Source organism: Echiichthys vipera (assembly GCF_963691815.1).
Source record: "Echiichthys vipera genome assembly, chromosome: 11".
Taxonomy (NCBI): domain Eukaryota; kingdom Metazoa; phylum Chordata; class Actinopteri; order Perciformes; family Trachinidae; genus Echiichthys; species Echiichthys vipera.
Window position 1 is genome coordinate 5,090,595 of NC_139836.1, and position 12,635 is coordinate 5,103,229.

The window sequence follows — 12,635 nt, forward strand, 5'->3', positions numbered from 1 at the left end:
CCATCAGGTTTTAATACTTTAATAATTGAATGTGGATTGTAAAAGTTGTGTTGTTGTGTTGCTGTGTGTTCTTACCAGGCAGGTTGAAGAGTGTGTTGAGGATGTAGAAGCGATCAGTGTCTCCACGCTGGATGAACTTGTTGGGATACAAATCTCTGATGTCAGGTCTGTGCAGAGGGAGCACGGACACAGGAGGGGAACGAGTGAAGAAGGTCAAGCAGGAAACGCACATTGCATTTGTATTAGCTCTTTCTGCAGCGTTCATAAATGTCTACGTTGCACGTGTTATTAGAATGACATACTAACAACACAGGGGTGTCATGGTTACGCTAGGAGAAACGTCAGAGGATCTCCACAGTCATTAGGATTCATCACCTGGGCACTCAAAAACACCTGGGGGGTAATTAAATAAACAAACAGATATTCATGTGTGGTGCTTTTTCACTTTCCCTGCCCACATTTCTCCTGGGATTGAACAGACTTATGAAACGGATGCTTAGAAATCTATTCACCTGTCAACAAAGACACACTCATACAGTATGTTAGGCAACAGACTTATGATAAGGCAGTATGCAATGTTTGATATCTTTAGACTTCCCCTGTAGTCTATTTAGCGTATTTTCTTTATGTGAATGAACTATTGGATGGATTGCCATGAAATCTTAACCAGACCTTCATAGTGCACTGAGGCTGAATTGACTTTGGTGATCCTCAGATTTGTCTTGAAATGTCCACTTATTCTGTGAAATATCTCAACATCTACTGCATAGATTTCAGGTCAGGCGGATGCATAGACGGGACTCCTAAATCACAACATGACAACTCCCGTATGCTGGATATTTTGGCTGACTTTTTGTTCAATGAAAGTGGATACACATCGTTCATCTTTATATACAGTCTGTGTGTTTTTTTTGTGATGGACTATGTTTACAGCTCAGTGGGAGTAGTGGCCCTCACCCCCTCAGGAAGTTGAATCCGTGCACACACACCAGGATGTTTCCATACGCATCCACTTTGAGCAGGTTGCCATACATTGTGTCAAACACCAGACCTCTGAGAAGAATGGAGACAGGGGGGGGAGAAAACAGTCAGAGACCGAAAGCACACTTGAGAGTGAGGGTCTGTTGCACTGGTATTCAAACTGATTTGGAAAAAGGCAGGGCTTTGTGAACCAGCCTGGTGGGGAAGGAGGGGTCGTAGACGAAGTTGAGCAGCTCTTGTGGATATCCAATGGACACCAGGCGCTCCACCGTCAAGTCGAAGCCCAGCGACTCATACTCTGGAGATTTATACACTGGAAGAACAGAAAGAAGGACAGACATCTGTCATCTGAGGGCAGCGCATGAAAACACACTGGTCCTACAACAACATTATACAGAGGCTCTATTTGCACCATGCAGCAATAGCTCAACAGTTTCTTTCTAAAACAATCTGTATTATTTAGAACTTTCAGGTCTGCTTAGAATTGCAGTTGTAACCACAGACTCTTTAAGGCCAGACAGAGTGAAGCATTCAAATACATTGCGGCGATGGAAACATTACTCTCTCTATCATTTGTTAGCGCATAAATATTAGTATCATGTATCAGATGAGACGAAGCTGTCAACCAGCAAATAACCATGGATGACTAGTTCTTTGATTGATTTACAGATGATGAATATTGACACTAGGGGTGTCCTCGACTAAAACTTTTCATAGTGGAATGATAGTGATTTGTCACGTCTTGTCTATAGTGGACTAATCGTCAAATCAAATTGTTTTGTTTTGGGTTTTTTGCTCATGAAAAACCCTCTGATCCGGGGTGGCGAGCTATGGACGTAAAGCAGACAGCGACGGGTGCGCGTGAGTCCAGCGCTGCACGGTCACACGTGTGTCAGGCAGAGGGTTACTGAGAGATGTGATTTCTGATAGGAGCATCTTATTAAAAGTATGTGCGTTAGAACATAACAATAATAATAGAACTGTAGTTTCACTTTCACGGTGCTGTGTCAGACTGTGTCGGACTGAACGTCTATAATGAAAAACAACAAACAGGTAAATATTCAAAGGAAATGATGCTGATGATTAAACAGGAGCAGACCTGTTGATCATGGATAGTACAACTTAGTGTACGAGGGGTAGGGGGTTATTTCTGCACATTAAGGGGATAGATTAAAAGCACATGAGTTATTTTCACTTTTTTAGCAACTGTATTTATTAATAGGCTTATATTTATACCCAAATAGGCTTTTTATCATGGTTTATTGGGAGAAACCAAGCATCTAAATCAGATCTTCAGCACCCCCAGAGCCACAATGGAATAATCCATTGTTTCATAATCACATTTTGCAACGATTCGAAGTCGAATCAGGCTCCTCGGAGCGAACCGTCGAATAGTCGGCTATCCGGGGTCACCCCTATTTGACACATATTGGTATCGGCCACTACAACCCCATATGGCTCTAAGGCTGCGTTCACAGCCCGGACCCCTCCTCCTGCCGTGGTGTGTAGATTTGCTGTATTGACTTTCTCCAGGCCAAGAATATCCTCACACACAGCTGAGCAAGAGCAGCATTGGTTACAGTGGGTGAACCCTTTATGTTTACGCTCCGATCCTGCCTGGGGACAATTTTGCCCCTCAACCATGGTTTTTAGCGGCATTCTGCTCTGAGATTTCTTGGGTCCCCCTGAATTTCTGACACTGGTTGCATTGTGGTCCTTTTATGTAAACATTATTCAAAAATATATAAATAAATAACCAAAAAGGAAAAATGATGAAAATGTGAAATAGGCCGGATATGGCTGGTAGTTTGAGACCACTGCTCTGAGGAAACCTTAATGCTTCCTACAATAGTTCCCAAGACTTTTATACTATTTCAACCATTTCTACAATACTTTTAGCTAACTAGTTCAACCATTTCTACATTACTTTTAGCTAACTAGTTCAACCATTTCTACATTACTTTTAGCTAACTAGTTCAACCATTTCTACATTACTTTTAGCTAACTAGTTCAACCATTTCTACATTACTTTTAGCTAACTAGTTCAACCATTTCTACATTACTTTTAGCTAACTAGTTCAACCATTTCTACATTACTTTTAGCTAACTAGTTCAACCATTTCTACATTACTTTTAGCTAACTAGTTCAACCATTTCTACATTACTTTTAGCTAACTAGTGCAACCATTTCTACACTACTTGTAGCTAACTAGTTCAACCATTTCTACACTACTTGTAGCTAACTAGTTCAACCATTTCTACATTACTTTTAGCTAACTAGATCAACCATTTCTACATTACTTTTAGCTAACTAGTTCAACCATTTCTACATTACTTGTAGCTAACTAGTTCAACCATTTCTACATTACTTTTAGCTAACTAGTTCAACCATTTCTACATTACTTTTAGCTAACTAGTTCAACCATTTCTACATTACTTTTAGCTAACTAGTTCAACCATTTCTACATTACTTTTAGCTAACTAGTTAAACCATTTCTACATTACTTTTAGCTAACTAGTTCAACCATTTCTACATTACTTTTAGCTAACTAGTTCAACCATTTCTACATTACTTTTAGCTAACTAGTTCAACCATTTCTACATTACTTTTAGCTAACTGGTGCAACCATTTCTACATTACTTTTAGCTAACTAGTTCAACAATTTCTACATTACTTTTAGCTAACTAGTTCAACCATTTTTTTACATTACTTTTAGCTAACTAGTTCAGCCATTTTTACATTACTTTTAGCTAACTAGTTCAACCATTTCTACATTACTTTTAGCTAACTAGTTCAACCATTTCTACATTACTTTTAGCTAACTAGTGCAACCATTTCTACATTACTTTTAGCTAACTAGTTCAACCATTTTTTTACATTACTTTTAGCTAACTAGTTCAACCATTTCTACACTACTTGTAGCTAACTAGTTCAACCATTTCTACATTACTTTTAGCTAACTAGTTCAACCATTTCTACATTACTTTTAGCTAACTAGTTCAACCATTTCTACATTACTTTTAGCTAACTAGTTCAACCATTTCTACATTACTTTTAGCTAACTAGTTCAACCATTTTTTTACATTACTTTTAGCTAACTAGTTCAGCCATTTTTACATTACTTTTAGCTAACTAGTTCAACCATTTCTACATTACTTTTAGCTAACTAGTTCAACCATTTCTACATTACTTTTAGCTAACTAGTGCAACCATTTCTACATTACTTTTAGCTAACTAGTTCAACCATTTTTTTACATTACTTTTAGCTAACTAGTTCAACCATTTCTACACTACTTGTAGCTAACTAGTTCAACCATTTCTACATTACTTTTAGCTAACTAGTTCAACCATTTCTACATTACTTTTAGCTAACTAGTTCAACCATTTCTACATTACTTTTAGCTAACTAGTTCAACCATTTCTACATTACTTTTAGCTAACTAGTTCAACCATTTCTACATTACTTTTAGCTAACTAGTGCAACCATTTCTACATTACTTTTAGCTAACTAGTTCAACCATTTTTTTTACATTACTTTTAGCTAACTAGTTCAACCATTTCTACACTACTTGTAGCTAACTAGTTCAACCATTTCTACATTACTTTTAGCTAACTAGTTCAAACATTTCTACATTACTTTTAGCTAACTAGTTCAACCATTTCTACATTACTTTTAGCTAACTAGTTCAACCATTTCTACATTACTTTTAGCTAACTAGTTCAACCATTTCTACATTACTTTTAGATAACTAGTGCAACCATTTCTACATTACTTTTAGCTAACTAGTTCAACCATTTTTTACATTACTTTTAGCTAACTAGTTCAACCATTTCTACACTACTTGTAGCTAACTAGTTCAACCATTTCTACATTACTTTTAGCTAACTAGTTCAACCATTTCTACATTACTTTTAGCTAACTAGTTCAACCATTTCTACATTACTTTTAGCTAACTAGATTAACCATTTCTAAATTACTTTCAGCTAATTATTCATCTCATCTCATCTTCACTACATTACTTTTAGTTAACTATTTTAAACATTCCACTTTTAGTACTTAAACAAATTATCCTCAAATGTTACTTTACCTAACTTTATCATCCATTAGTTTAGCTAGTTAAGCTAATTGTCTGAACGGTTTAGTCTACTTTTTGCAAACTACTTCAATCATTTATGCATTACTTTTAACTATTTCAACCTACTCTCCATTACTTTAAGCTAATCATTTAGCAACAGCACCCCTAGGCTACAAGTATCCCAGGTTGGGAATCACTGCATTTGAACCTTTTCGTGTTGGTATGTTTAAAAATGCGCAATTGGAGAAGATTGGTCACAGCGATACATAGCCTAAGTGTAAAAGCTGAGAAGCAAACCTCCAGCGACACAAAGTCTGACTCACCATCAAGTTGGTTGAGATTGAAGCTGGGTTCGTCATAAAAGTGGTTCCATATTGGATTGGATTGGATATGCAACCCATTGATTATTGGAAAAAATGATTAAAAGAAAAAAATGTATCCCAGTTTAACTATTGTCAAATGTGTATTTGATACGCTTCACATAAAAATGCAGAATTGTAAGTTACAGAAAATATCTCCAGGCGTGAGGAGTATGTGAGGACATGTGCAGCTGGTGTACGCCCCAGCCACTACTCTTTGAGCTTCATGTGTTTATCATGGCTGATACAACAAGTCTCACTGCACTTACCTGCCAGAGTGTAATCCATATCAAAACCAAAACACTTGATCTTCTCCATGGCCAAGCTACGGTTGACAAACACTCTGGAAGGAGAGAACAATGTATGGTCAATCAATGCACCAAAGCTGGCATTTCAAATGAAATGTTGACCTGCCCAGGCTTCCTTCAGCACACTTTTAATGCGTAGTGAATAGTAGACAAATCAGTCCGGTGGAACATTTTAGAGCTACAGGAGAAGAAACGTAAGCGCAGCATTAACTGAGCAATACTTCCTGGAGGTCAGGTTTGATTCAGGGCAGACTGTTTTTGAGTGAACTACTATGAATCACTGAAATCAAACGTAACAACCACAACACCAACAGACATGCAATCCTACTGGTTATATATAGTGATGGGTGCATCTGAAATTAAAATCTCTTAGCCCTGAAAATAACCTACGGTTTCCCTTCAAATGGTGAGCTAATGTGATCACATGTTGACACTAGGTTGGATTTAAAACTCTAAATGTTGCCAACATTGTTAGAGTCCATTGCTGTTGAGTTTTTCAAATGTCTTTTTGGCACTTTGAGTGTCATCTAGTTCCATCTCTACAGCTGATATCTCCAACACTGGGCAACTCACATCAAAACTAGACTGATAACACCACTACATGCAAGAGGAAATACATTTTGGATTTTAGGCTGAACTGTCCCTTTAATCTTCATCAGCTCTACATAACTGCTGCTCGGAAGAGTCACACATCAACAGTAAAATCTCACAAAAAAAAAGACATCTCTGATTGCTTATGCAGAAATACAGATTGTACAAAGTAAAGATATAACCTGCGACTGCTTACACTGCACCCTGGCCTTGAGTTTCTATTCAGATGGTGTGAGAGATGACATCAGATTGACAGTAACGGATGTGGATTAAAGGAAAGATGCGGGAATAAGGGAAATGCAACAGAAGGAGCTCACACTAGGAAATCACAATGACCACCACCTGCTGTCTCCACAGGGGAGAAACCCAGCTCACAATCAGTGTCAGTATGGATGACGTTCCATGACGGTTGGATGGAGAATCAATTCACATCACGGACATCAAAACGGAAGTCATTTAGTCAGTAGTCGCAGTTGGTTGTAACAACAAAAGGATGGCATACCTCATTGCAGGATGGTTTTGACCCAGATCCCTTGGAAAGCTTTGTAATAAAGAATACACGTAGTATTACCACTGAACTCATGGCTGCTCGTCTTCATGTTATGCTACATGGCTCTGTATTGGCTCAATATTTGACCAATACAGTGAGGAGGAAAGCTGAATATATTGTTTTTGCAATTTAGTCAGTGTATTGTTAAACAGTAAGATGTTGTATTGTTGTATGACCTGTATTTTTGTATGCAGTATACATACATCCTGTATATATACAGATCTTTTTTGCTTAAATAATTATATCAAATTGTAAAGTGCGGGTAGGACTATTTAAGCACTATAGATTGTTGAAGCTTGCTCTTTCTCAAACACATACTTTTTTTGTTCTTTGAAGGATTTAATCAGAATTGATTATCTGTTTGTTTTTTATCTGATTTTTTTTGTACAGTATATGGATTGTTCCAGATAAACAAAAATCAAATCAAAGATCTGACTCCAGTACCTGCTCTATACTTAGATTTGATCAGTCTTTCCTGACAAAGGTGTGCTTTTAGGGTGGGGTGATGGCAGCGTTTCTTCATATTGGTTAAATGCATGAATTAATGCTGAATGTGTCATGAATTACTGTAACTCAACATTAAAGGTTGAATATGAAAAATGAGCAGAACACCTCCATCTAGTGTCTCAAGATCGTAGTCACAACAACAAAAAAGAATTCCAGCAGTCGGGTTGCCAGGTTTGTTGCAGAGTGTGTCAGAGATCAGCCTGCTCCATGTCAGTGATGAATCAAACAGGGGAACCACTCATTTGGACTCATCAGTTCATTTACAACAGTATTTAACGTAGCAACAACAGACAACCCTGGCAACCAGCAACTAGCAACGCCCAACGTATTGGCCGCTACCATGGAAACAGTACGGGACAGAAAGTCATTGTCAAACACGTCAAATTTAAAAAAGGGTTTTAATTCAGACTAAATATATGTCTTATGGAAAAGCAATACTTTCATTATGTACCCCTCAAACGCCCCGTGGGTGTAATATTATTATTTTAAATAAAGCTTTAAATAAAGATTCTTCATATTCAACCTTTAAAGTAAGGTAAATATACATTAATAACAGTGTGAACATTTGATTTAAAACAGTGGTAGCACTGTATAATAGGGGTACATATCATATACTTAATCATACCAATGTATGAGTCATATTGGGTAAATGCATAAATTATTGCTGAATGTGTCTTGAATTCCTGTAACTCACCATTAACTAATGCCTCATTAGAAGTCACTATGACTTAATGGGATTTGATCACTCTTGGTAGATCGTCAGTTAAGGGATGTTAATTCACACTTCCTTCATACGTGAATTGATATGTGACCAAATGAGTTGGATTCCTCTTACAATCAAAGTTTATTTCAGGATCAGTGGAGTGTAGCACAGAATGAACTAAAACCAAGAACATCTCCAAATGGACAAACTCAAGCTCAAGCTCCACTGCTTTCAACAACTAATGAACTCATCATTTAGAGTCATAGGGACTCGATCAGTTGTTAATGGTGAGCAACAGGAATTCGTGACACATCCTGCATTCATTCATGCATTAAGGCGGGGGGCTTCAACATTTTTCAGGTGGAGCGTAGCTTCTTACGCTGACAGACCGTTGTATATTAAACTGGGCCCAGTTTACAGCTGAACGGTGCCCAGCCTGCCTTCATGCTGCCAGGGCATGGAGCTCCCTGCTCACCTGCCAGCAAAAGTCCACCAGCATAAGACCCATGCACAAACAGGCCCCGCCCTACCATCCAGCAAAGCGGCATGAAATGACAGAGAGCCCAAGTAAACAAGTAACTGGTGACCAAAGTGGAGCTTCCATTATGCAGGGCGGGGGATTGTTTGAAATGCTTTAAAGGGGACCTACCATGAGAAAGTCACTCTGATGGTGCTTGTGCGTATACGTTTGGGTATCTGGAGTGTCTACCAACCCATAAAACTGTTTTTGTGTTTGTTTGAAACTACTCTGCACTGCTGCTTCCTTGGCCAGAGACATTTTGTAATCTTAATGGGAATTACCAAGTTAAATTAAGGTTTAATAGGAATAAAAAAACTGTCAAACATGGGTTTCAACAAGCCATTCAGAGTTGTCTCCTCTTCCTTTGTCTCAGGCAGCTCATTGGAATGTACAGCTTTCTTGGGAGTGGGGCTTCGAGCTGAAGTTGGTAACTTTCTATGGAAAATACAGAGTCACTCTATCCTGACGGCACAATGAAACAGACCCTTCCCTGCTTCCAACTGTTCGCTCCCAGAGCCCACTCTGTGTGCTCCAATGGTATCTGCCAGACTCCACCACGCCTGACCCACCAATGTGAACCAACAACCACTCAGATTCTCTGACGCAGTGTCAATAACTGCTCTGGACTCTAATCAAACTGGGAAAGTAGGCAGCGCTGGTAAAATAGGAATCAACATTCTGTTACTGTACTGTTACTGAGAGTTTGTGTCCAAGTCGAGCCAAAACCAAGCCCCGCCCACCATCAAAGCAGCCGGGCAAACTACAACACCTAACAGATGGTTTTTATCGATGGCTTACTTTGAGAAATATGTCGCAGAAATATTTGGACCCTTTCATTAACGTGTCGAGACACCAGCAGCTTTGCCTCAATAGAAAACAATCTAAATACCGTAATTTCCGGACTATAAGCCGCTACTTTTTCCCCTCGTTCTGGTCCCTGAGGCTTATACAACGGTGCGGCTTTTCTACGGCTTACGGTAACCAGGGGCGCGCACTACCGAGGATGCGCGAGACCGAGGCAGACATCTGGCGCCAGGTAACGAGAGCAAAACAAAGAGTAGGAGAGCGTCAGCGACAGTTTGCGCGAAGGAAGTGTTCATGCAAACACCCTCAACATGGAAAACAAACGGAGAAGTGCATATGATGCTGCTTTTAAGTTAAAGGCAATCGATCTGGCTGTCAAAGAAGGAAATAGAGCTGCTGCACGAACCTGGTTGGTTATTTTGATAACGTAAACGGCCGCGGGACTGCACTTTTACTGCCGTGTTACTGGCGAGCACTTTTTATTACTTTGCACCGTTGTATTATTTGTACTTTGCACGAATGCTGTTCGCCATGTCAAAGATGTGAAAGTTTGATTGAATGATTGAAAGATTTATTGTTAATAAATGGGACACTTTGCGTTCCCAAACAGTCATCTCTGTCCCGACAATCCCCTCCGTGGTAGCAGGAACCCCTATATACTACGGTAAATACACATCAAAACGCCTGCGGTTTATAGTCGGGTGCGGCTTTTATATGGAGCAATCTGTATTTTACCCTAAATTTAGCTGGTGAGGCTTATAGTCAGGTGCGCTTTATAGTCCGGAAATTACGGTAGACACATTTTGAGTCAAATCAGCTAATATTTCATTTAAGAATGAGTCACCAAGATCGGGAATTTTTTAGAACGTCCATTTTTGATACTTGATGTGATGGAAACACGTGAGGTTCCATGTCAGCCCTATGAGCATGCTCAATACAGACACTTTTCTCATACCTCAGGAGACCAAACCAGAGCTTACAGTCACCCGCAGTACAAGTTTAAAGTCAGTAATCCAGAATTGGAATTACTTTTACACATTATTCCAGTTATGTGACAAAATAATCAGTAAACAACAGTTGTAGTTGTACTGCCTGATAGGTTTCAATCAGATGCTGACTTCCCGTTTGGTTTCCTGTTGCCGTGAGTAAATCTTTCCGGTATTAGCACACAGCTGACTGCAGCCACAGCCTCAATGTTAACCCTAAAAGCTGTGTACTGTCCTGTCAGGCCCCTTCTTCACAAGAACAGTATTAAAAAACAGTGGTCATTAAATAATTACCATGGTTAGCAGCTACAGATATGCGGTGTGCTAACATGTAATGCTAATTTGGGGGATTTAGGATCTAGTCAGTAGTTGAGGATAAACATTTTCATTTATAATTCATAGTCCTAAAGTTTAAACTAAATGTTTGCCTCCAACAAGTTGTATTGTTGAGTTGTATTGAAAGCTTTTGCTCAAGCTTGTAGTGGAACTTAATTTATTAATGTATATCAGCAAACATACATTAGTATTAAACATAACAGAAACCTCAACACACAGCACCCACGTGAAACTTTAACTGCTCTAAAGAGCAACTTAACAAAAGCAGGAGGAGGAAAGGAGTGTACTGGAGTCATCGAGTCCTCCTCACATACATAAGGTGTTCTGAGATAGCCTTTGTTATGATTTGGCATTATAAATAAAATTGAACTGTACAAGATGGAAACCTACAGAGTAAAAATTGCGTTCAGGTATACATTTTACCTTTCGAATTTAAAAAACCTTTTATAGAAAAAATTAAACTGTGATATTCCTATAAACTTCACAAACCAAGTACATTCCTGATTCCTATACTTTATTTAATGGAAAACACAGCTCTGCAGTTGCCTTTGAGGAAAGAGGCTGCCATATCTGAACATGGGCAGATGGTTGGGGTAAACTTAAAAGGCTCAGCCATATTATCGCTCACTTTGAATCAGTTTACAGGTTTATTTTCAGAATTACTGTAAACCCAGGCTCATGTCAGAACGGCACAAACCAACCAAGATGACTAATGTCTCCTTGAACGGAGCGGAACTCATTTCTACTACTTTCTAGTGGACCAACACATCTATTATCGCTGGATCTATTTCTGCTTAATGTCTGTTTCTTTTTTTTATTATCATAGATCAGTAATAAGTAGCATTCACAATGCTCTGCAAATACTTAACACATAACAACTCACACACATGCAAATTAACTGTAACACTGTTGTAGCTGTAACCTGTGTGTCAGGTACAGGACTGGTGGGCATCTATGACTTAGGTCGTACTCACACTGTCCATCCGTACCGTGCCCAAGCACGGTTCACGGGTAAAGTCTAGTTTGTTTGACCAGTGTAAGAGCAACGGTTGCCGTCCACGGCCCGTTTGGGAGAGGTGCGCGAGCACGAGGCCTACGGCGGTTCTGACGTCATTTTATGTGCGCCTGTTCGAACATAGAAAAAAAAGACGGACCATGCGCGGACATTTAAAACAATGGCGGTGAAAGGTTCACATTGGTGTGATGCGGAGGTGGAGTGTTTACTGCAGATTTGGTCGGATGAAAATATTCAAAAACAGTCGACAAGACGCACAAAAACTCCGAGGTCTACGGAAAGATCTGGAAACAAAGCCACGCATCGCCATGACGTCATCAATGCGTGTGACGTGTTACGGCGTGATGACGTATAGGCAGCAAGAAGCATTCGCCAAGGCCCAGGTAGTGTGAGTACAAACGGGCCTGGGCTGCAGGGGGAGAGGGAGGGGGGGACAAGTACACGAGGCACGGTACAGATGGACTGTGTGAGGGCGCCCTTAAGCAGTACTTTGTGCTGCAGTGTGACCAACACGTACCTGTGGTGAGCTTCACGTCGATACTTCTTCATGGCCACGCCATCCATGTTGGCCGGCAGGTCCGCATAGTTCTGCAGCCGGTCACTCCATGAAGTCGTCATCTTAAACCGTAAAAACTGTCTCTGGAGGAGGACAAGAGCTGCTTATTAAAGCCAGAACCACACACACACACACACACACAGTCAGGCAGCCTGGGAGACTCCTCTTTATTTATGTAAGATCAGATGATTGTGCTGAACAGTGACACAGACTCTCTTCAGATAGTGTCCTGGCCCTGTGAGGAGAACCACAGCTGAAAACAGTGATTTACAGAAACACACTGCAGTCAGCAACATTTCACCTCTCAACTCAAACGTGACACTGTTGACGTTACGCAACACT

General features: G+C 39.7%; 1 protein-coding gene across 1 annotated transcript in view; it reads right to left on the reverse strand.

Moving 5' to 3' along the window:
• The window catches only part of nt5c2a (5'-nucleotidase, cytosolic IIa), a 29,453-nt gene extending 17,081 nt beyond the window's left edge, over nt 1–12,372 (reverse strand). The window contains exons 1-5 of the mRNA XM_083922838.1: nt 12,255–12,372; nt 5,687–5,760; nt 1,177–1,294; nt 958–1,053; nt 76–167 (exon numbers count right to left, since the gene is read on the reverse strand). Of these exons, the coding sequence (XP_083778964.1) occupies nt 76–167; nt 958–1,053; nt 1,177–1,294; nt 5,687–5,760; nt 12,255–12,355 (481 nt within the window). The 5' untranslated portion in view covers nt 12,356–12,372. The remainder of the gene's footprint in view (nt 1–75; nt 168–957; nt 1,054–1,176; nt 1,295–5,686; nt 5,761–12,254) is intronic.
• Between the last annotated feature and the right edge of the window lie 263 nt (nt 12,373–12,635).